This window comes from Natrix helvetica (assembly GCF_964273705.1).
Source record: "Natrix helvetica genome assembly, chromosome: 2".
Classification (NCBI taxonomy): domain Eukaryota; kingdom Metazoa; phylum Chordata; class Lepidosauria; order Squamata; family Natricidae; genus Natrix; species Natrix helvetica.
The window spans coordinates 1,943,313-1,967,686 of record NC_138552.1 but is presented as its reverse complement, the minus strand read 5'-3'; the positions used below and the strand labels follow the sequence as shown (position 1 = coordinate 1,967,686).

Below are 24,374 nucleotides of genomic sequence, written 5' to 3'. Positions count from 1 at the left end.
GCTACCAATCTTAATGACAATCGGCTCAATTGAAAGAATTAAATGGAACGGATCAAACAGGACAAACACCGCCCCGCCCCCCCAGACACACACTAAGCCACTAGGTGGATCCATAAGTCCTCAAGCTCTTACTTTAAAAGTTAAGAGAACTTGTAGAGGGGAAGGGCTCCGGTGTCACCAAGAGGCCTCCGAGGGGAAGAGCCGAGGGCACGCATGGCTAACCTTTTCTGGACCAAGTGCCCACAGCACACACAATGTGCATTAACCCCCCCCCCCCACGCATGCACCACACCCACGCATATGCATCAGAGACCGGCTTCCGCTGGCTGGCGGGAGGCACAGCCACATGCGTGGCGGAGCTGAACTGTGGCGACGGGTGCCACCTCTGGCATGCGTGTCATAGGTTTGCCATCACGGGCCTAGGGGTTTGGTTTGGCACATGGCAGTTGAGAGCAGCTGTGGACATGCAACCGAAGCCCCCTGCCCTTCTATGTAGGCCACCTGCCTGGCATCTGTCAAAGAGAAGGTGGGCATCTTGAGTTTGCTGATCCTCCTTGAATGAGCTCCTGAGCAGCTCAAGGGCTGCCGCTCTGGGATAGGATCAACAGGTGGGAGAGGAGGAGAAGGCGACTCTTGGCTTCTTTGACTAGCTGTTAATGAACAAACCATCTATCAGGGTTCCAAATAGCACCCAAAAGTAAATCAGAGTCCGAGGCAAAGGATTCCTCAAAGTTCCAATTGATGGTGAGAGCCATGTTGGCCCATCTGGGGAAACCCGAATCTGAAAGCTTCCCGGTTTCCCCCACCCAGTTGAAAGTTCAAGATCTTGCCCCCACACCCACAAATCCATCCCATGGTCCCATCTCCCTGCCATGTTGGTATCTTCCACCCATCCAGTTCCGGTCAGGTGCAGAGATGCAGAGGGAAAGGATGACCTTGGGTTTCCAGAAAGGAATGTTTTATTTTGACACCACCACATTCTACTCCTTGCTATTCCCCCTCCCCCAATTACCCCACTAATGTGGCAGGCCACAGATCCTAAAAGGAATATGACTGCAGGCCTGACACCATCGTTTAGAGCGCATGCTGGCGCATGGTTGGAGTGCGGGACTGCAGGCTACCTCTGCTGGCTGCCTCCAATTTGGCAGTTCAAATCTCACCAGGCTCAAAGTTGACTCAGCCTTCCGTCCTTCCGAGGTGGGTCAAATGAGGACCCAGATTGTTGTGGGCACGAGGCTGACTCCGTAAACCGCTTAGAGAGGGCTGGAAAGAACTGTAAAGCGGTACATAAGTCTAAGTGGCATTGCTGTTTATTGCCATTGTACACATAGTCCTCGACTTACGACCACAATTGAGCCCAAAATTTCTATTGCTAAGCAAGACAGCTGTTAAGTGAGTTTTGCTCCAGTTTACTTCCTTTTTTGCCACTGTTGTTAAGCGAATCACTCCAGTCATTTAGTGACACAGTTGTTAAGTGAGTCTGGCTTCCCCATTTACTTTGCTTGTTGCAGATGGGAACCACGCAACCCCGGGAGGCTGCGACCGTCATAAATACGAGGCCTTGGACAAGTGCCTGGATTTGGATCAGGAGACTATGGGGAGGCTACAGCCACCCTAAGCGTGAAAAAGGGTCACAATTCACTTTTTTTCAGCCCCGCTGTAACTTTGAATGGTCACTAAATGAACCACTGAAGTCAAGGACTACACGTAATGTATCAGGCTCCATACGTATGTCTATCTCTGTGCATTAGATCAGGCTACACAATACACGGATGTTTTGACAAGTTCACTTTGGCACAAGGAGCCCTTCCAAGTTAGTGGGGATATTTTTTGTTTTAAGGGAAATTAGATCTCTGGTTCTGAATCCCAGCCCCTCCACGGGTTGATGGTTTCCATGCTTAGAAAGCATTAGATCAGGGCTCCTCAAACTACGGCCCACCAAAGCCATTAATCCGGCCCGCCTGGGACCACGAGGCTGCCCCGCCCACATTGCCCCACTCACCCCCTGCCCCCCCCCCGTGCCTTCCCGGCCTACACACACACACACATAACACACAAACAAAAGTCCCTCATGCACACCCCAAGGCAGACACATTCCTTCACTAACCCGCTTTCTACCACCCCCTCCCTGGAGCATAGCAAATTAAAGTTTAATTTGTGTGTATTGTTTGGGCTGCTAAATTGGCCACCTCCACCCAGTCACATGCCCACCTAGCCATGCCCACCCAGCTGTCCCCCCCCCCCCAGTCTGAGGGATCGTGAATTGGCCTCCCGATTAAAAAGTTTGAGGATCCCTGCGTTTTTGACAGATGGAAGTCCAGTCTCTTCTTCAAAGCCTCCAGTGATGAAGCTCCCACAACTTCTGAAGGTAACTTCTGTTCCATTGGTTGATTGCTCTCCCTGTCAGAAAATTCCTCCATATATCTAGGTTGAATCTTTCCTTGGTCAGTTTTCATCCATTGTTCCTTTTCTGGCCTTCAGGTGCTTTGGAAAATAGCTTGAGCCCCTCCTCTCTGTGGCAGCCCCTCAGATATTGGAAGACTGCTATCATGTCTCTCCTGGTCTTTCTCTTCCCTAGACTAGATGATGATGTGACCCATTCAGCCATGTCTAACCCTTGGTGATAACCTGGGCCAGGTCTCCCTGCGTCTTCCGATCTTGCTCTGCTTCTTTGAGTCATTATCTGTTGCGGCTGGCATCTGCTTTGAGGGCATCCAGCCACCGTGTTCTTTGGCAGCCTGGTTTCCTTTGACCTCTTATCTCTTCCAAGCATGATTGCTTCCTCCAAAAGAAGCGAGATGCAATGTTGTGATTTTTGCCTTCGTGAGCTGTCTGGTGCTATACTGTCCAGTACTTGCTTGGCGTTTTCTTTTCTTTCCCATCTGTCCATCCTATCCCAGAGCAGCACCATTGGAGCTGTTCAGGAACTTCTAGGAGCTTATTCAAGGAGGGCCAACAAAGTCCAGATGTCCACCTTCTCTTTGAGGGATGCGATGCAGGTGGTCTACATAAAAGGGCAGGAGGCTTCGGTTGCATGTTTATAGCTGCTCTCACCTCCATGTGCAAATATGGGAAGGCTGCTACCATGTCGTCCTTGTCTTGAAGGTGTGGCCTTCTTCCAGGTATTAAGACAGCTACCCAGGAAGTAGAGTCCTCACGCTTGCTTGGAATTTAAAGAAGTAGGAGGCCACTAACACAGGGGGGAAAAACAGAGCAAATTTAAGAGTTTGGCATGAACCACCTTCAGAAACGCAACTCAAACTGTGTTAAGGTGCATTTGTGCAAGAGTGGGTGGCTGCTGCCCCCTGGTGGGCTTTGGAAGCAACAGGCAGTAGGATCAGCAGGGGAAAATGTGCAGGTAGCTTAGGTAGTCCTGGACTTATGACCAGTGGCTTAGTGACCATTCAGAGGTACAGCAGACCTCCAAAATGGGACTTATGACCTAGTTTCCAATGTCCATCACCCCCACCCCCTTTCCCTGGGCATGACTGCATCTTGAGACTCGGCGAATTTTATGTTTCGGGGTATTCTCCTAAGAGAGGAGCTGACTTGGGGAGCTCACATCGCACCCCTGGTCAAAAGGGCCCTGCAGAGATGACACGACCTGAGGCTTCTCAGGAAACAACAACTGAAGGGAAAACTGCTGGTGACCTTCTACCGCTGCATGAGAGAGAGTAGTTTAACTTACTGCACTTGGGTCTGGTTTGCCCATGGCACAGTGGCAGAACGGGCAGCGCTCCAGAAGGTCAAGGTCATTGCCCAGAGGATCATGGGTTGCCCTCTCCCCTCTTTGGAAGAGCTTGACAGCTCCAGCTGCCTTAAGAAAGTTCGAAACATCTTTAAAAGATCCATCTCATTCTGGGGACCCTTTTTTTACCCTCTGGCAGACGGTACAGGAGAATAAAAACAAGGACAAGTAGACTGAAAAAGAGCTTCTATCCCAGGGCAGTCACTATATTGGATTCTACTGTAGAGTGTAATATCAATACAGGATCAGGGGTTTTTCAATTCAATTGCATAGAATGTGAAGGACATGTGTTTTTGTTTTATTTTTACAGTTTTCTTACGTATGATGGCATTTAATTTTGTTGTACGAGGTGCAACGACAATAAACTAAACTAAAACTAAATACTGGTTACACTGATTTATGATTCTGTTTCTTGCTGTAGCATGATGGGAGAAATGTTCCATTTGTTGGGTTGTTTTAATGCCTTCACTGTAAACTGGGGGTGTAAGCTGCCCCCCCTTCAGAGAGTTACCAATGAAGCAGAGCACGAAGTCGCTGCTGCCAAGAGTTCAAAGATTGATGTAACATTTGCTTCTGCAAGAGTCCAAATGAAAGTAATGCAGCCAGCCCTTGACTCAGGGGTCCCAAATCCCTGTTGCTAAAATGAGAGAGTTGCTAAGTGAGCCTTGCCCCCACTGGATAACCTCTCTTGCCACTGTTGTTAAGTGAGTCGCTTGCAACTCTTCAGTTAGCAACACGGTTGTTAAGTGAATCTGGCTTCCTCATTAACTTTGCTTGTCGGAAGGTCGCAAAAGGGGATCATAGAGCCCCGGGACCCGTCATAAATATGAGCCAGCTGCCAAACATCCAGATTTTGATCCCGTGATCCTGTGGATGCTGCAACAGTCGTGTGAAGAGCAGCCATAAATCATTATTTTTAGTGTCCTTGTCACTTTGAATGGCCACTAAAACAAGTCAAGGACTACCTGTGCATACACAACCTGGGTCAAATGTGCCGGAATATCTCTCTGTCTGCCTAACCCTGCAGGGAATTCACACAGAACTGATGCGGACAAGGGTGTCCTTCGTAAAAGTCTATTTTTGCAACCATGCCCAGCGACAAAGAAAAACAGAGACACACAAAGTGCCAGGTTTAATCACAGTCCATTGTATTGGGTTTTTTTTAAAGTCAAAATCTAACAATCACACACCCACATGGATTCTCAAACACTTGTTTGTGAACATCAGACAAGATACGTTTGCAGTCACTGAAAAAACAGAAACTGGAGACATGCTTATTATATAGTTCACCGGCGGTTCCCACGGACTGCAAATTCTGGGCTGTCCTGGCCAGCTAGCCACTAGCCTCCCTAAAGGACAGCTTCAGAGAGAGCAGCTGGCGGAAGGAGAGGCACGGAGGGAGGCCTTGGTGCCAGGCAAACTTTCTGCAATGCGTCACTGCCTTTTGAGCTGACCTGGACGAAGGAGGGCTCAAGCTCAGTCTGGGAGGAAAGGGGGGGGGGGGAATGTGCGCTTAAGAATGATCAAAGTTTTTAAAAAAGCAGGAATTGGTAAAGGGCAAGGATGCCCCTATGGGAGGGAGGGGTAGAGGCAACTTGGCAACCAATGCAACCCATCAAATCTGGCTACTGGACCATACCAGCCCTGGAGGTCAGTGGAACAATAGTTTGACAGGCTTCCCGTGGCCGTTGCGAGGGGGGAATCAAAGACCCTCTCCCCAACTACACTGGGAATGTCCAGGACAAACCATTATTGCCATCTACTGGCACTTTCTACAAATAAACTTCCGCCCACCTTTCAGGGGAAAAGACAAAGGCAAAGGATGAACAGGGGAGGAAAGGATTTCAAGAAGGGAGGAGCCTCCCTTTCCATCTAGCTCTTTCATCCAGGCAAAATCAAACTGAGGAATAACCCAGGATCCAGACTGGAGCCAAAATGGAGCCAAGGTTTTGACCATCCAGCCATCTCAAAGTGTCTTCTGAGGGAGACGGAGAAGACTTTTTCAGGCGACTGAAGCCGTCAGGATGAGCATCTCTCTCTCTCTCTCTGGGGCATTTTGGAAGCAGGCAGAGTCCAGAACAGGCTACCAAAACCATAAGCCTAATTTCCATGCTACAGAAACAGGATCTTCCGGTTAATAATACTGGGTTAGTACGAAGAAGGGGAGCTTCATTGTTGAGTAATGACACCCCTTTTTTGATGGGTTGCAATTTCGGGATATTCTGAGAGGAGAAGAGGGGCCTTGCTTCCTTCTAGAGCAGAGGTCTTCAAACGTGGCAACTTTAAGACGGGTGGACTTCAACTGCAGAATTCCCCAGCCAGCATGAGAGTTGAAGTCCACCCGTCTTAAAGTTGCCAAGTTCGGGGACTCCTGTTTTAGAGCATCAACCACCCTGGGTTTGGTTCCATTGCTTGAATTTCAAGTAAAAAAACCCTCAACATTTAGGGTTTGGCCATTTCTGCAACTCTACAAGATCCCTTTTTGAGTCAAGCAGGTTCAGCCCCACTGGATTCCCCCGCCCCGTTCTCCCAGGGATCACTTCAACTCCCATGAACAACAACTGGTTCTCAGCCAGATAACATCAACGACAGGAGGTATACACATACACACACACACGTGCATAGCTCAAGAGAATAAGGCGCATAGTTTGGGTGGCGGATGGCGGTTCTGCATTATGACAGGACCAAACTGGATGAGATCTTGAGAATGTCTACAATCCGGGGGTTTTTTGGGAAGAAAAGGAGGGCTGCAAAAGACATTTTTGGTTATTGGCGCTCCAGGCATTAAGACGTACAGGAAGAACCGGCCACGAAAAGGCAGCTACAATGCTAACTGTCCTACTACACAGCAGCCATTGCTTAATTATAATAGCTTCTCTTCAAAACCACGAGCTCCGTTGGAACAAGGGGCTTCACTGGAAGAGAAGGGGAATATAAACGTGCAAATTCCACAAGGGAGCTGACCCACCCAGCCTATTAACTCGGCTAGATTTAGCTCCAAATATATCTACTCTTAAACGGATGAGGTACGTGCGGACAATAATCACCAACCCATTGTGAGTTGTTCTCTCTCTAGGGTGGGAGTAGGAGAATAGGAAACAGGAACGGGAAAATCTCTCTCCCCTCCCAGTCTCCTTTGAAAGGATTGGACCTAAATCAGACGAGGAAATTAGCTGAAATTGGGGGCTGCAAGCATGGAAGGAAGGAGGCACCAGTTGTCCGCAAAGGAGCGCAGTTGGCTGATTTGTCGTGAGAGAAAAAGGATCACGATAGACCCAAGGAAGACACAACTGGAATTCCAAACTACTGTGGATCTTCTACAGGGCTGTGGAAGATTCACCCACAGAGATCCCAGGCAGGGAACAACGCGAGTCTGCCGGAAAGAACTTTCCAGAAGCCCAGCCATAAAACCCCGTCTGCAGGGGTGCTTTCCAACCTGTGAATGCAGATATTGCTCAGCCAAATTACCCGTTTTCCATCGGAGAAACTGAAATGGGAAGGAAGGAAAAGGAAGTGCCAGGAAGTACTGGTCTGCCTTAAACAGCAGCGTAAATGTATACTCTAACGGCTCCATCCAAACAGTTCTGCTGTTGTTTCTCAGCTGCCTATCAAAATTTGTGGGGATCAAAAGGCCCATTTGGGACCAAGCTGAGAAGGACCAAGGGAGGTTGGTGACAATGCTATAGAAGGTATCTCGACTCAAAGCATGCAAAGAGGATGCAACGTCTCTTTCCAAAGGAGCCTGGCAAATGCCACCATGCAAATGGCATTATTTGGGCCAACTGTGCACCGATGCCACTGCACATGGGCACCACTCCGCCCATAAAACACCTGGGACTTTTTTTTCTTTCTTTCTCCGCGTGGCTCCAAAATACTCTGACTATCCGGTCTCCAAAAGATACCGAATTGTCACCTCGGGAGCAGCTTGGATACCTATTTACAGCAGGACATTCAGGTGTTCACGGACGGGCAACTGAGAAGGGCGTGGACCCACCTCTGCTTCCTGACACATGGGCGGGGCACCCAACCGTGTGTGGTCAAGAAGGGCAAGCCGGGGAGCTGCACCAGGTTCGCCAGCACACGAGATGGGAGGGTGGGGAAGGGGGCGACCTTTTCATCGGCTGGGAGGGGTGGGTGGGGGCCGAGACTCACTGACTCGTGCTGCTGAAGTACGTGTTAGCCTCCAAGACCAAGGCCTTGGCATAAACCTGGAGGGTGTAGAAGAGGGTGAGGAAGTCCTGAGTGCTGAAGATCGTTTCAGCGAGGGCGAAGGTCAGGGTGGAGGGGATGAAGCCTCGGCCATATTCGACCATCCACGTGCCGGCGCTCCACTGCACGGAGGCGACCTCTCCAGAAAGGTGGGCAATAGTGTCTCCTGCAGGAGGCATACAGGCAGCAATTAGACCCTCACCTTGGGATTTCCCCTTGTCATGCAGGCCTCCAGGTGAGGAATCTCAAACTCACCTGGGTAATAAACCTCACGTTTAGTCGTTCCCTCTTTCCATTTCCAAAAGGTCCCTGAGATGACGGTGTCATAAATGTCCGCCCAATAGCGACCTGCCGTGGGGAGAAAGAACATCGTTATGCTAATCCCAGTTTCAGGCAAGGTGCCCAAGAATAGTTTCTAACAGTTTCTGCTTTTTTTTCTTGCCCACCCTAACGCTGTATCAGCCAGTGTTTCTCAACCTTGTAAACTTTTAAAGAAGTGTGGAATTCAGAGAAAAGATCAGCACATCTTAAAAGTTAGCACGGTTGAAAAACACTGCAATAGAAACTACAAGAGCAACTTGACAAAGTAAACCATAACCTAAATGGCAGAGGACCTAGTTATCTGCAGGATCGCATCCTACCACACACGTCCCTGCGACCTATCCGCTCACACAGGGAGGGGCTCCTCCTGGTGCCGTCTGCTAGGCAATGCCAGCGGGCGACACCTAGGAGTAGATCCTTCTCTGTGATGGGCCCAAGCCTCTGGAATGACCTCCCCCCTGACATTCGAACTACCACCGACCTCCGTTCCTTCCGTCAAAAGTTAAAGACTCACCTATTTCAATCAGCTGGCCTGGCACTTTCTTAGTTTTACCTCCCGGGGATTTATTTTAATTGGGTTTGGGGTTTTAATTGGGATGTTTTTAGGGTTTTAGAATATATTTATTTCTTGTACAGTCTATCTCCCCCTCCAAATGTATTTTAAATGTATTTTATTGTTATGACTGTATTTTATTTGCATTGACTGTACACCGCCCCGAGTCCCTTGCTGGGAGAGGGGGCGGTCTAAAAATCTAAGAAATAAATAAATAAATAAATAAATAAATAAATAAATAAATACTACTAGATAAAGTAGAAGAATGTGGGTTAGACAGCATCACCACCAGATGGATTCGTAACTGGCTGACCAACCGCACTCAACGTGTAGTCCTCAATGGAACTGCATCTACATGGAGGGAAGTATGCAGTGGAGTACCCCAAGGCTCTGTTTTAGGCCCAGGACTCTTCAACATCTTCATCAATGATTTGGATGAGGGAATAAATGGGAAACTCATCAAATTTGCAGATGACACCAAGCTGGCAGGAATAGCTAACACTCCAGAAGACAGGCTTAAAATACAGAAGGATCTTGACAAACTTGAACATTGGGCACTATCTAACAAAATGAAATTCAATGGTGAAAAGAGTAAGGTTCTACATTTAGGCAACAAAAACGGAATGCACAGAATTGAATTACTGTATTTTTTGCAGTATAAGACGCACTGGAGTATAAGACGCACTAAGGTAAATTTAAAAAAAATTTTTTTGCCTTCCCCAACTCCCAGGAGCACTCTGCAGGCATCCCAAACCATCTGGACGCTCCGTTTTTTGTGAAAAATGGGGCATGCAAAGAGTTTGGGAGGCCTGCTCCTGGGGAGGGCAAAAATGCGATGCGTGGGGCTTGATCTTCTTAAAGAGTAAGGCTTTTATCTATCTCAAATCCACTTTTCTCTACCTCTCCCACGGCAGGGCAGGACTAAACAGCTCTTTCCGCACTTTATTGTTTTTCCCCTTCCCTCAGACTGGCATAAAGGATACGAGGCTGCCTCGTCACATACACCCCCCCCCCCCAAACCTGCCTGGAACTGTCAGCAAAGAGATACGGTAGCTGGGCTCAAATAGCACCAGTAGCAATAAGCACTGCATGACAGATCCGGAGAGGTTGGGGTGGGGGGTTGGAACAAGGGAAGAGAACCAATCTCCTCTGCACAAAGACGTTTCTCAGGACCCTCGATCTCCACTTTCTCTCGGGAAAAAGCTATTGGCATCGTTGGGATTTTGGCTAGTGAAAGAAGTGCGGGATGGAAAGGAAACTTTGGAATGCGGCAGCTGCACAGCGCTCCTGTATTCCGAAGTTCCCTTTTCATCCCACACTTCTTCCATTAACCAAAATCCCGATGATGCAAATAGCAATTTTCCAGAGAGCAAGTGGAGATCGAGGGTCCTGAGGAAAGTCTCCGTGCAGAGGAGATTGGTTCTCTTCCCTTGCCTCCCCCCCCCCCCGCCAAGTCTCTCCGGATCTGTTATGCAATGCAGTATCTCTTTGCTGCATGACAGATCTGACACATACACGATCTGTCATGCAGCAAAGAGATACGGCAGCCCCTCCTTAAACCAAAGCCTTTGAGTAACTGGGAAAGAAAGGCGTGCTTTTTGGGCAGCAGTTTTCGGCAGGTTCCAAGCTTGGCTTTCTTTCCCAGTTACTCAAAGGCTTTGGTATACTCCGCCCTCGCCCTCCTCCTCCTGAAAGTGAAAGGTGCCTCAGAGATTCGGCGGGCAGCTCAGGGGAGACAATGGCCACAATGACTTCACTCCCCAGCAATGTGAGGAGCTGCTGCCACTACCACCACCGCCTGAGCCAAGCCAAGTGGGAGCCGTCTCTCCTTTCCAGCCATCACAATCTCAGCAGCGCCTGCTTCACCTGCCTCTTTTCCAGACGACCTAGGCGGCTAAATTCGGAGTATAAGACGCACCCAGATTTTCACCCACTTTTTGGGGGAGTAAAAAGGTGCATCTTATACTCCAAAAAATACGGTATTTATTTGTCAGTGCATAACATATGTACAATGAGATTGGTTGAGCTCCCTCAGTGCACCCCTCCCAACACAACTCGCAGGACGACGGACTTGCAGGGCTGGTGCAAAGTGTAACATGTTCACACAGTAGGACTGCATGTGTGTTAATATGATTTATTGGGTTAGGGGTTTTCCGTCTTCACTTTGTATTGTGTTGGGGCCTGTGTGTGCACTGAGGGAGCGCAACCTTATTGTACATTTGCTGACAAATAAATGATAATCCTCATCCTCATCCCAGAGAAGACAGAAAATCCCTAACCCAATAAATCCTATTAACAAACACCCAGTCCCATTCAACCCGTGTGAACATGCTACATGTTTCGCCGGCCCTGCAGGTCCATCGTACTACGTAGTTACGATGTTATTTCGCATTCAGGAGTCTGACAGCCCACGGACGGAAACTGTCCTTCCGCCTGCTTGCGTGGCTGGCTATGCTTCTACATCTCCTTCCCCATGGCAGGAGGGTAAAGAAGTGTTGTCCCTGAGGATCTTCCTCACCCTTCTAAGGCAGCGAGGCCATGCGATCTCACCTAGGGGCGTCGGGGGGGGGGGGCATGCTCTGTGCTGGGCTCACCACCCTCTGTTGTGTCTTTCTATTCATGGCTGTCAAGCTGGCACGCCATACCAGGATGCTAAATACCGTATTTTTTGGAGTATAAGACGCATCTTTTTCCCTCAAAAAAGAGGCTGAAAATCTGGGTGCGTCTTATACACAGAATAGGCCTCCCGAAGCCCCCTCCCCTCCCTGCAGAAGGCTTGCAGAGCTCCTGGGGAGGGCAGAAGTGAGTGAAAAAAGGGGCCGTTGTCTGCTCGTTTTGTGCACCCCCCCTTCCCGAGGACTCTGCAAGCACCCTAAAGGCTATTCATGACTCTTTTTTTGGGGGGGGGGAAACGGGCCGTTTTGGGGGAGTTTGCAGAGTGCAAAAAAACTTTTTTTAAAGTCTGCCTCTTCAAAGCCTCCGGGCGTCTTGTGCTCGGGAAAATGCGCGGACTTGGGGCCTGGGGGACTCACCGGAGTGTCCGCTGGTGTCGACGGCGGAGCCGAAGAGCAGCACGTACTCCGAGAGGGAGGCGTGCAGGAGGCACATGGAGCCCATCCAGCCGCCGGCGTTGACGAACACCCAGCGCAGGTCCTCGTCGGGCAGAATGTGGCCCGGGTGCCTCCGCCGCAGCTCCACGATGATCTTGGCGAAGGCCAGCTCGTGGTCCAGGCCTGCAAGGGGGAAGGAGGAGGAGGAGGAGGAGGAGCGGCGCTTGAGACTTCACCTCACAGCCTCACTGAGCGCCATGGGCCCCCTCCCCTCCCCAGGGCTCGGCGGAGGACCATGGGGGGTGGAGTCCGCCCGCACCGCCTCCGCCGAGCACGATGGACTTTGTGGTTCGCCCGCACGGCCTCCGCCGAGCCCCATGGACGTTGGAGTCCCGCCCTTCCCGGCACTGACCGGCGTGGTGCTTGGCCAGGCGCGCGATCTCCTCAGGCTCGAACTCGAAGCGACGCGAGGAGGCCCATCCGCGCAGCGCCTGGATCAGCAGTGCCACCGCCGCCACCGCCAGCCCCAGCCGCAGGCCCCGACCGGCCCAGCCCGAGCTCGGCCCGGGCAGCCACCGCATCCTCCCGCCGCTCTTCGCGCCCAAAACCGCCGCCGCCGCCGCTGAGGGGACGCAAGGAAAGGCCGCCCGCCTCGAGAGCGGGGGGGAGGGGCCGGCCAAGGTCACGCCGCGCGCGCTGGGCAGCCCTGGCCAATCGCCGTCCTCGCCCTCCTCTCCCCCCCCGACGTCCTCCGACGTCGCCAATGAGCGCGGCGCCAGCGGCGGTCGGCTCCGCCCTCCCCACGCGCTGGTGCCGTCATCGCAGCCCGCCAATCGCGCGCTAGCAGGAGGAGACGTGGCTCTTCCTTCGTCGACGCCCCCCTCCCTCGATCGTAGGCAGGCGGAAGGCATGGAGGCGGCTGCCAAGTTCCACCCCAGCGGTACCAGCGCTGCCTCCAACCCCCCACCCCCCGCGGGGGAAAGCGGGAGCGGGGGGGCTCTTTCTAAATTGCGCAGGCGCGGGCGGGGCTTCCCATGAAAGGGGAGCCTATTGATAGGTGGAGGAGCAGCCGCGGGAGGAGACGGAGGAAGGGGGCGTGGTCTCCTGCTAGGGAGGCGCCGTAGTCTTGGATAGGGGAGAGGCGGGCTTTCTTGGCAAAAGGGGCGGAGCCTGTCCGGGAGTGGCGGGGCTGTTTGGTGGGGAGGGCGGAGCGGGGATCTGGTTCTTCAGAAAAGGGGAGGGCGTTGCTTAGGAGGAGGAGCTATCCTGGAGGGGAGGGGCTTATTGTTGGGGAGGAGGGACAAGGTTATTCTGGAGGGGCTGGGCCTGTTGCTTGGGAGAAGGAGCTATCATGGAGGGGCGTGGTCTGTTCGTGAAGAGGTGGAGCTACCCAGGAGGGGTGGGGAGTTACTGGGTGCAGGGTTATTTTGGATGGACTGTGCCTGTTGCTTGGGAGGAGGGGATATCCTGGAGGGGCAGGGCCTATTACTGGAGAGGCGGGGCCAGTCTGGAGGCGTGGGGTCTTAATGGGTGCAGTGGGGTCTTAATGGGTGCAGGGCTATCCTGAAGGGCGGGGCTTATTGCTGAACAGGAGGGGCAAGGTTATTCTGGATGGGCTGGAGCTTTTGCTTGGGAGGAGGGGCTATCCTGGCGGGGAGGGGCCTATTACTGGAGAGGAGCAGCTAGCCCGGAGGGTGGGGCCTTACTGGATGCAGGATTATTCTGGGTGGGTGGGGCCTGTTTCTGGGCAGTGGGGGGGCTGTTGTTGGAGAGCAGCATTTCCCAGCAGGGCCCTTGATCACCTGGTGGGACCCCTTCCAGCCTCACCACCCGCGTCTCTTCCCCAGAGCACCAACACCTGCGCTACAACCCTCTTCGGGAGGACTGGGTGCTGGTCTCTGCCCACCGCATGCGGCGCCCCTGGCAAGGGCAGGTGGAGAAGGCCCCCGAGGAGGAGCCCCCTCGCCATGACCCGGCCAACCCTTTGTGTCCTGGGGCCACGCGGGCAAACAGCAAGGTAGGCAGCCTGGGGAACAGAGGGCAGAAAGAATATGCTTCTCAGGAGGTCACAAAAGGGGCTCACGAGACCCCCGGACATAAATAAAAACGGTGATAAATATGAGTCCGTTGCCCAGCATCTGAACTCTGGTCACAGGAACGCAGAGATGCTGTAGGGATTGGGGGGGGGGGGGGAAACTCTTCGTTTTTTCAGTGCTATTGTAAGTAACAGTCACTAAATGAAAGGCGTATGCCGAGGACTCCCTGTGAGACCTTGGTCGTATCCAAAAAGGAGGAAAAATCTTGGACCCCAACAGTTCATTATATAATGAATATCTTAATAATCTCTCACTGTTTGTCTCATGCAGGTAAATCCTCACTATGAGAGCACATTCGTCTTCGACAATGATTTCCCTGCGTTGCAACCAGATGCTCCAGAACCTGGTAAGAGCTCCTTTCGTCTCTTGCTAAGCCAAGAATGCCCCAAAGCTCTTCTTTTCTTCATAAGACAACTGGGTTTTATTGTTTTTTCTTTGAAGACGTTTCGCTTCTCATCCAAGAAGCTTCTTCAGCTCTGACTAGATGGTGGGGAATGGAAGGATTTATGTTCCTTGCGAACAGCTGGTCATTTGCAACCTTTTGAGAGGGTCATTGAGGCCACTTGGAGGTTTATCTGTGTCCTCAGGATGGCCACTTTGTGCAACGGCTGAGACTTCTGGACACTTCTCAAGGGTAGCCCCACATAGAGCTCATTGCGGTAGTCTAGACAGGAGGAGGACCAGAGCTCACGTTTCCTTTATCAGGGAGATTGCCGGTTGCTTTCCATGGTGCTGAAATTCACCTCCGTCTCTTTTTGACTCCAAGTTGGCCTGTTGGGTCCCAGGCAGAGGTTGCTGAAACACAGGGCTGCTCTCTGGGTGCCTCAACTTATGACCACAATTGGGCCACTTGAGTGGTGCAAATAGGTGTGGCTCCTGTTGTGGCTCGCCAGCTGCCAGCAGAGCTGGGGCGATGAGGAGGTTGGGGAAGAACTTGGGCCAAGTCTGGAGCCTGGGGTAGGCTCAGATGGATGCTCAGCGTCAGACTCAGAGATAGAGCCAGGGCCATCCCACATTCCCCAGCCACCAGAGATGCAGCTGCCTTTGGAGTCAGGGATGAACGAGGAGGAAGAACAGCTGGAGCTTGTTCCAGATACATATATGCGCAGAACAGTCAGGAGAGGTGAACAACAGAGGACAAGGAGTCGACTTGGGAAGCAAATCAAATGTGGGCTCTGAATGGCCCCTCCCTGGCTGGGGAATAAATAGAAGGAAAGTGGAGTGGTGGTTGTAAGAGACAACAGTTCGTATTTCTGAAGATTTTGCTCATCGTGTTTCATGCCACAAAAGCTGCCTTGCCAGAACTGAGGTTTGTCTATTTCTCTGTTTGAACTGACTTAATTTGCAGCCTTGGATCTCACGAGCTGATGAGGACTATCGCTTCACTTGACTTCTTACAGGACTCTCGCCTGGACTTTCTGTTGGTGAATGCAGTTAATTCCCAATGTGTAAATAAAGAAGGTTCTTTGTTTCTTGCTTCTGGGAAGGCCAGCTTGGAACACCTCCTTTTAAGTGCTGAAAGGCCATCTGCACCACTCAGGGGGTCCTGAGGACACAGATAATCCTCCAAGTGGCCTCAAGGCTCTCCAAAAAGGATGCAAATGGCCAGCTGTCTGCAAGGAATATAAATCCTTCCAACCATCCAGTCAGAGCTGAAGAAGCTTCTTGGATGAGAAGCGAAACGTCTGCAGAGAAAAATAAGAAAGTCCAGTTGCCTCTTGAAAAAGCACCTTTGGGATAACCATGACCTGGATGACTAAGGATCTCCATAGACACTAAGCCAAGAATGTCGGCTTGGTTGTGCCAGGGCCATGGGATGTATCTCTCCCTGTCCTTCAGAAGTTAGTTTAAATGGGGCTGAACAAAAAACTGTGAAATGCATTTCTTCCTCCTATAAGTCACTTTTTTCACTTGTTACAACTTTGAAGGGTCAGTAAATGAATGGCTGTTAGTTGAGGACTACCCATAGCTTATTTATTTCTTCCATTGTCCGAAATGTACATCAGAGCAGCCAGTCTCTAATTGGGGACTTCTTTGTGAGACACTTAAGGGTGGGATTTAAGGCGAATCCCCTTCAAACATTTGCCATGTATTTATTTATTTGGATGCTTTCAAAGAAACAAATAAATAAATATTGCCCGCCCATCTTATCTTACTCTGGGTAACTCTGGGTGGCTTACAGTCATACAAATGTTGTCAGGGTTCCAAATAGCACCCAAAAGTAAATCAGAGTCCGAGGCAAAGGATTCCTCCAAGTTCCAATTGATGAAGAGAGCCATGTTGGCACATCTGGGGAAACTCGAATCTGAAAGCTTCCTGGTTTTCCCCACCCAGTTGAAAGTTCAAGATCTTGCCGCCCACCCTCCACAAGTCCATCCCATGGTCCAATCATCCCCTGCCATGCTGGCAGTTCCACCCATCCAGTTCCGGTCAGGTGGAGAGGTGCAGAAACAAAGGATGACCTTGGCTTTCTAGAAAGGATTTTGTTATGGCTACAACACATCTCACTCCTAGAATCCCTCCCTCCCATTTTCCCACCCTAGAAAATGCATAGTAGAATAATAGAAAGTGTGGCAGGCCAAAGATCCAAAGGAAAAGAGGGCTGCAGGCCTGACAAACGTATCTATACATATATACATTACAACAGTGTTTCTCAACCTCTGCAGCTTTAAGGGCTATGGCTGGGGAATTTTGGGAGTTGAAGTCCATCCCGCTTATTGCACAGGCTGAGAAACACTGCATTAAAACATGAATAAATTAGAACCCAATCATTAAAATCTGAGGACACGCGGGGAGGGCTGGGGCGGAATGGGGGATGGGGGAGAGGTGGGATCTGTCGTTACTCAATCAGTCCCCTCCACTGTGCTCTTCTCCTGTTGGGGAGCCAACCAATCAGGTCTTTAAGGCCCTTATGAACAGGTAGGAGGGCTGGGACCAAACTCACATGGAGGCAGAGGGAGGAAGATGTTCAGAAGGAGGAGCCACAGGAGAGAAGGCCTTTCTCCTGGACCCTGCCAGACTGAATTAATCAGTTTGACGGGACTCGCCATCCTGTGGTCAAGATTGAATCACTTATTCTGAGCTTCCATCGCTCTTCAACCTGTCATTCAATCGGGAAGAGGGAAACGGAATGCTGAGAATGTGTGTGTGGAGATCGTGAAAGCCCGGTAACCATCAAGGTCACAGCTGCAGGTGCTGGAGAAAGAGATGGAGATGGAGAAAGAGTTATTTCCCATAACAAGAGGACGTCTCATCATCGGACAATGGGATCACCCAGGGGTGGGGAGAAAGGGAATCTATCGTTTCATTAAGTGAATATTTGCACGGGAAACCCCAGAGCTGGTTTTGCTTCTGCAGTTCCGAGATGGTGTATCCAATAAAGTTATACTTTTGGGGAGTTCAAATATCCTGAGTGTTTATTTCTTTTGCGTTCGCTAGTTGGACCGTGGACACCTGCCTCCTGTTTTCTCTTATTTATACCTTCCTTCTTTTTCTTACTGACGGACATTGTTCTCCCGCAGAGCCCGACGGACATCCCTTGTTGCGTTCAGCGTCAGCGCGAGGCGTGTGGTAAGTCTATCCTGCTCCTTGTTGTCCTGAGCTTAGTCTCATTAACACCGTGGGTGGAAGGGGAATTGCTTTCAGCTGTTATTTTCATTTTATTATGTTATAAACTATAAGCCATGGTGGCGCAGTGGTTAAGATTACAGTAATGCAGGCAACTTTTGCTGACTGCCAGCTGACTGCAGTTCGGCAGTTTGAATCTCACCAGGCTCAAAGTCGACTCAGCCTTTCATCTTTCTGAGGTCCGTAAAATGAGGACCCAAATTGTTGGGGGCAATTTGCTGACTCTGTAAACCGCTCAGAGAGGGCTGTAAAGAACTGTGAAGTGGTATCTTTAGTCTGCTATTGTTATTCCTTTCATTTTTCCTTCCCTCCCTATTTTTCCTTCCTTCCTTCCTTCCTTCCTTCCTTCCTTCCTTCCTTCCTTCCTTCCTTCCTTCCTTCCCTCCCTCCCTCCCACCCACCCACCCACCCACCCACCTACCTACCTACCTACCTACCTACCTACTTGGTGGTGCAGTGGTTAGAGTGAAGGACTGCAGGTTACTTTGCTGACTGCTGGCTGCCTGCAATTTGGCAGTTCGAATCCCACCAGGTTCAATCTTGACTCAGCCTTCCATCCTTCCGAGGTCAGTAAAATAGGACCCAAATTGTTGGGGGCAAGAGGCTGACTCTCTAAACCGCTTAGAGAGGGCTGGAAAGCACTGTAAAGCAGTATATAAGTCTAGGTGCTATTGCGATAGACGGAGGGAGGGAGGGAGGGAGGGAGGGATGGATGGATGGCTAGATAGATAGATAGATGATAGATAGATAGATAGATAGATAGATAGATAGATAGATAGATGATAGATAGATAGATAGATAGATAGATAGATCCTCCTCCCCCTTCTCCTCCCCCCTTTTCCTTCCCCTCCTCCTCATACCCCCCTCCCTTCTAGCACTGATGATGTGACCTAGTTGGGTCACGAAACGTCTGCAAGAAAACCCCAAAGTTCAGAGAGCTCCAGGGACCAGAACCAAATAGCCTGGGGATGGATTATTGCTCCTTTTCTACTTCATCCTTTCTCTCCTTTAAGATATGGGTCACCTGCGTAGATGGGATTCAGGGATGGTACTTTCTGTTGCCTCATTTTGTCCCTTCCTTCCTCCCTCTCTTCTCCCCAGCAAAGTCATGTGCTTCCATCCTTGGACTGACCTGACTTTGCCCCTGATGTCTCTTGCTGAGATCCGCCGGGTGATTGACAAGTGGGTGGAGATAGCGGTCGAGTTGGGTGCCTCTTACACCTGGGTGCAGGTGAGTATCTCTGCAAGGGATCGTGGCCCACCCTTTCCTCTGCTGTGCCCAGTTTAAATCCTACATCAGTGTGGTCAAGTGTTTTTCAACCTTAGCAACTTGCTGTCTGTCTGGGGAATTCTGGGAGTCGAAGTCCTCACGTCTTAACATTGCCTGAGGAATTCTGAGTGTCAAGGTTCCAAATAGCATCCAAAAGTAAATCAGAGTCCTTTACCTTTACCTTGTTTATTTTGGTTTCCAGATCTTTGAGAACAAGGGAGCCATGATGGGTTGTTCGAATTCCCACCCTCATTGTCAGGTAAGGAGATTTCCCCCCCAGAATTTTGCAACAGAGCTGTCGCCCAAGGTCTGATCATCAGAAGATGTTTCTTGGAAGGATATTTCGGTGCTCTTGAACAGGGGTGCCAATCCCCTGTGTCGCAACCCACTACCAAATCTTTTTTTTAAAAACTTACCTGGACATTTGACGGTATTTTTTTATTTTTTTAAATCATTGTCATAGTAGATATATTCATGAACTGGAATCGGGCTTCGTAACAAGGTCAGCCAATGGGAGCTGAAACACGTTGGAGCCTGGGCGTGACTTAGCTTGTAGCTCTGAGTCTTTGCAGAGCTGGAAACTATTTACCTGCCGCTAGAAGTGAAACTGCTTTTGTTTTGCTTGTACCACGGAAGAACCACTCTTGGTATTGTATATACTGTATTTTTCGGAGTATAAGACGCTCCAGAGTATAAGATGTACCTTAGATTTTTGGGAGGAAAATAAGAAGAAAAAGAACTCTGCCTCTACCTACTAGCATCCATGGTATTCAGCTGACACATGGTAACAAGGTCAGCCTATGAATATGCATATTAACTAAATCAGCCAGTGAGGGCTATTTGCACTTTGAAATTTGCTGTGTGAGCAACTAGGAGACAGGAAGGATCCTAGCTTAACGGAGAACTGAAAGTGAAACTGCTTATGTTTTGCTTGTATTTACTGCTACCATGGGAAACCTGCTTTTGGTAATGTATTATATATTATTATGATTATTTTGAATCCTGCTGAATCAGTTACTTCTGTGTGCTTTCTGAATGTGATTGCTGCCAGTCAGGTCAGCTTCAGCACTTCTTGCAGCCTGATTCAGCACAGCTGATTGGTGGGTGGATCGGACTGCCAGAATATTCCTCCAATCAGCTGTTCCAGATGCCACAGACCATCGCTGCCTCCGTGCCTTGCGTCTTTGGCCTCAGGTGGGTGGTGGGTGGGGCTACATTCAGTGTATAAGATGCACCCAGATTTTCACCCTCTTTTTTTGGGAGGGGGGAAGGTGTGTCTTGCACTCCGAAAAATACGGTATGTCTCGTGTGTTAGATAGAATAGAAGAATAGAATAGAATAGAATAGAATGGAATAGAATGGAATAGAATAACAGAGTTGGAAGTGACCTTGGAGGTCTTCTAGTCCAACCCTCTGCTTTGGCAGGAAACCCTATACCATTTCAGACAAATAATTATCCAACATCTTCTTAAAAAGTTCCAGTGTTGCAGCATTCACAACTTCTGGAAGAAAGTTGTTCCACTGATTAATTGTTCTAACTGTCAGGAAATTTCTCTCCTTGATTAGTTTCCACCCATTGCTTCTTGTCTTGCCCTCAGGTGCTTTGGAGAATAGTTTTGACTCCCTCTTCTTTGTGGCAACCCCTGAGATATTGGAAGACTGCTATCATGTCTCCCCTAGTCCTTATTTCTATTAAACTGGGCATACCCAGTTCCTGCAACCGTTCTTCATATGTTTTAGTCTCCAGTCCCCTAATCATCTTTGTTGCTCTTCTCTGCACTCTTTCTAGAGTCTCCACATCTTTTTTACATCGTGGCGACCAAAACTGAATGCCGTATTCCAAGTGTGGCCTTAATAAGGCCTTATAAAGTGGTATTAACCCTTCACGTGATCTTGATTCTCTCCCTCTGTGGATGCAGCCTAGAACTGTGTTGGCTTTTTTGGCAGCTGCTGCACACGGCTGGCTCCTATTTAAATGGTTGTCCACTAGGACTCCAAGATCCCTTTCACAGTTACTACTACTGAGCAAGGTACCACCTATACTGTACCTGTGCATTTCGTTTTTCTTGCCTAAATGTAGAACCTTACTCTTTTCACCATTCAATTTCATTTTATTAGATAGTGCCCAATGTTCAAGTTTGTCAAGATCCTTCTGTATCTTAAGCCTATCTTCTGGAGTGTTGGCTATTCCTGCCAGCTTGGTGTCATCTGCAAATTTGTTGAGTTCCCCATTTATCCAAATAATTGATGAAGATGTTGAAGAGTCCTGGGCCTAAAGCAGAGCCTTGGGGAACTCCACTGCATGCTTTCCAAAGAGAAGTTAATGAATCCTGCTGAATCAGTTACCTGTGTGTGCTTTCTGGATGTGATTGCTGCAACAAACTCTTGACATTCATTCCAGCCTTTCTGGTTTGCCGAAGTTTGAAGCTAAGCAATCCAGAAGTGGAAGGGAATAAATTATTCTTGGGATTATTCAGAGGGTTTTGTTCAATTCCATAATATCTTTGCGCTTTTGATTGAGATGCTTGTCTGGGTGAGGCCTTTGATCAAGGCACTTCAAAAGGGATTCGATTCTTTTCTTTTTCATTTTTGAAGCCTGACAGGGGAGGGCAATTGGGGGGGGGGTAGCGGGTGGGATCTCTTGCCGAAAAGGGAGGGTGGGAGCAAGGATTCGTTTCCAATGGGGGGGGGGGGCTGCTCTTTTCCAAAGGGAGAAATGGAATATTCGCGTAAGGAAGTTTTCCCTTAGACAAACCGTTTTTGGTTTATAGTTAGTGCTCGTCTTAAGACCACAAATGGGCCCAATATTTCTGTTGCCAAGCAAGATATTTGTTAAATGAATTTTACCCCGTTTTAAAATTAAGAATAGAATAGAAATTTGTAACAGAATAGAATAGAATAAAGAATAGAATAGAACAGAACAGAAAATAGGATAGGATACAATAGGATAGAGAATAGAATAGAATAGAATAGAATAGAATAGAATATGAATTAGAAATATGGAACAGAATAGAATAGAATTATAATAGAATATAATTATAATAGAACAGAATTATAATAGAATAGAATAGATAATAGAATAGAGAATAGAATAGAACAGAAAATAGGATAGGATAGGATAGGATAGAGAATAGAATTGGAATGGAATGGAATACTTTATTGGCCAAGTGTGATTGGACACACAAAGAATTTGTCTTTGGTGCAGATGCTCTCAGTGCGCATAAAAAGACAAGATACATTCGTCAAGAATCAACCCTTAATGATAGCCATAGGGTGCAAATAAGCAACTAGGAAAGAATCAATATAAATCGTAAGGATACAAGCCACAAAGTTACAGTCCTGCCGTCCTAAGATGGGTGATAGGAACAATGATGAGAAGACTTAAGAGTAATAGAAACGCAGCCTCAGGGAAGGGTTTGACAGTTTGACAATGACGATGATAGTTTGACGATTATTCTATTCCACCCTTTCTTTGAGATTAGCGTAACTCTTGCCCCGCAGCCAGATTGCAATGGTGGCTTGTCCTGAGGCAGGTTTCCCGCAGCACCTTGTCAGTGGTGGATTGGCTGTGGCAAGTTGTCGCAGACCCCACTTGTTAGGCCTTACGGAGAGCTTTGTGGTTGTGGTTGTTACAGAGCCACAGGGTGGCAGTGTGAGCTTGCAAATGGCCTGCTCTTAGCTACAAGGCACAAGCATGAAGCTTTCTAGTCCAGGTTGTTGCGTGTGGTTTGTGTGTTTGGAAATTGTAGAACCTAGAATCCTAGGACTGGGAGGGACCTTGATGTAACTGTATATCATTCGTTCAGAATAGAGCTGGAAGGGGCCTTGGAGGTCTTCTAGTCCAACTCCTTATATCAACCTTATACATCTCTTACAAATGGCTGTCCAGTCTCTTCTTAAAAATGTCCAGTGGTGGAGAACCCACAACTTCTGGAGGCAACATCTGTTCCATCGGTTCATAGCAATAGCCCTTAGACTTATATACTGCTTCTCAGTGCTTCACAGCCCTCTCTAAGCGGTTTACAGAGTCAGCTTCTTGCCCCTAACAATCTGGGTCCTCAATTTACCATTTACTCCTTTACTGACCTCGGAAGGCTGGGTCAACCTTCAGTCGGTCGGGATTGAACTCTTGTCCGTGGGCAGAATCAGTCTGCAATATTGCATTGTAATCCCTGCATTGTGGATCCAACTTCCCCAATCTTCTCCATCCCTAGCCACCACTGCCAGTAATGGATCTTGAAAATTGTAATCAAGGAAGGAAGGGAGGGAGGAAGGAAGGAAGGAGGGAGGGAGGGAGGAAGGAAGGAAGGAAGGGAGGTGGGAGGGAGGGAGGAAGAAGGAAGGAAGGGAGGGAGGGAGGAAGGAAGGAAGGGAGGTGGGAGGGAGGGAGGAAGAAGGAAGGAAGGGAGGGAGGGAGGGAGGAAGGAAGGAAGGAGGGAGGGAGGGAGGAAGAAGGAAGAAGGAAGGAAGGGAGGGAGGGAGGAAGAAGGAAGGGAGGAAGGAGGGAGGGAGGGAGGGAGGGAGGGAGGAAGAAGGAAGGGAGGGAGGGAGGGAGGAAGGGAGGAGGGAGGGAGGGAGGAAGAAGGAAGGGAGGGAGGAAGGAAGGAGGGAGGGAGGAAGAAGGAAGGGAGGGAGGGAGGGAGGGAGGAAGGAGGGAGGAAGGAAGGAAGGAAGGAAAATAGTCCTTAGACTTATATACCACTTCACAATGCTTTACAGCCCCTCTCTAAGTGGTTTACAGAGTCAGTCTCTTCCCCCAAACACCTGGGTTCACATTCTACTGACCTTGGAAGTCAACCTTGAGCCTGCTGAGATTCGAACTACCGCCAACTGGCAGTCAGCAGAAGTTAGAGTAACAGAATAAAAGATTTGGAAGGGACTTTGGAGGTCTTCTAGTCCAACCATTCTAACCTCTGCTTGCACAGGAGACCTTATATACCATTTCGGACAAGTGGCTGTCTACTCTTTTTAAAAACCTCCAGTGATGAAGCCCCCACAAGGTCTGGAGGCAAGTAGTCCCACTGGTTAATTGTTCTCACTGCCAGGACATTTCTCCTTGGTTCTAGGTTGCTTCTCTCCTTGATTAGTTTGCATCTGTGGCTCCTTCTGCCTTCAGGTGCTTTGGAGAATAGCTTGACTCCCTCTTTTTCGTAGGAGCCCTTCAAATATTGGAAGACTGCTCTCATGTCCCCCTTAGTCCTTCTCTTCATTAGACACACCTACCATATTTTTCAGAGTATAAGATGCCCCTCCCCCCCTCCCCCAAGAGAGTGCAAATATTGGTGCATCTTATACACTGAATACAGCCAGTTTTGGCACCCAACATCCCATTTTTGCAAAAAACCTGCATTTTTTTTGCAAAAACAGAGGTGTTTTTGCCTTCCCCCAGGCCCCAGGAGCACTCTGCAGGCTTCAGCAGAGCTGGGGGAAGGCAAAAATGCCAATTTTTGCAAAATGGCCCATTGTCTGCCCATTTTTTTGCACAAATGGGGGTGTTTTT

The 24,374-nt window shown here is 49.3% G+C and overlaps 2 protein-coding genes across 2 annotated transcripts in view; one reads left to right on the top strand and one right to left on the bottom strand.

Annotated features, from left to right (window-relative positions):
• Positions 1–4,874: 4,874 nt before the first annotated feature.
• SIGMAR1 (sigma non-opioid intracellular receptor 1) lies at positions 4,875–12,561 on the bottom strand. The gene is made up of 4 exons (XM_081945065.1): positions 12,294–12,561; positions 11,864–12,064; positions 8,213–8,305; positions 4,875–8,123 (listed from the first exon to the last, which is right to left on the bottom strand). Exons 1-4 carry the CDS (start codon positions 12,460–12,462, stop codon positions 7,897–7,899), a joined length of 690 nt encoding a protein of 229 aa, XP_081801191.1. The 5' UTR covers positions 12,463–12,561; the 3' UTR covers positions 4,875–7,896.
• Positions 12,562–12,774: 213 nt separating this feature from the next.
• The window catches only part of GALT (galactose-1-phosphate uridylyltransferase), a 16,070-nt gene continuing 4,470 nt past the window's right edge, over positions 12,775–24,374 (top strand). The window contains exons 1-7 of the mRNA XM_081940453.1: positions 12,775–12,821; positions 13,729–13,898; positions 14,248–14,323; positions 17,499–17,547; positions 18,706–18,835; positions 19,077–19,133; positions 20,013–20,068. Coding sequence (XP_081796579.1) covers positions 12,791–12,821; positions 13,729–13,898; positions 14,248–14,323; positions 17,499–17,547; positions 18,706–18,835; positions 19,077–19,133; positions 20,013–20,068 — 569 coding nt within the window. The 5' untranslated portion in view covers positions 12,775–12,790. The remainder of the gene's footprint in view (positions 12,822–13,728; positions 13,899–14,247; positions 14,324–17,498; positions 17,548–18,705; positions 18,836–19,076; positions 19,134–20,012; positions 20,069–24,374) is intronic.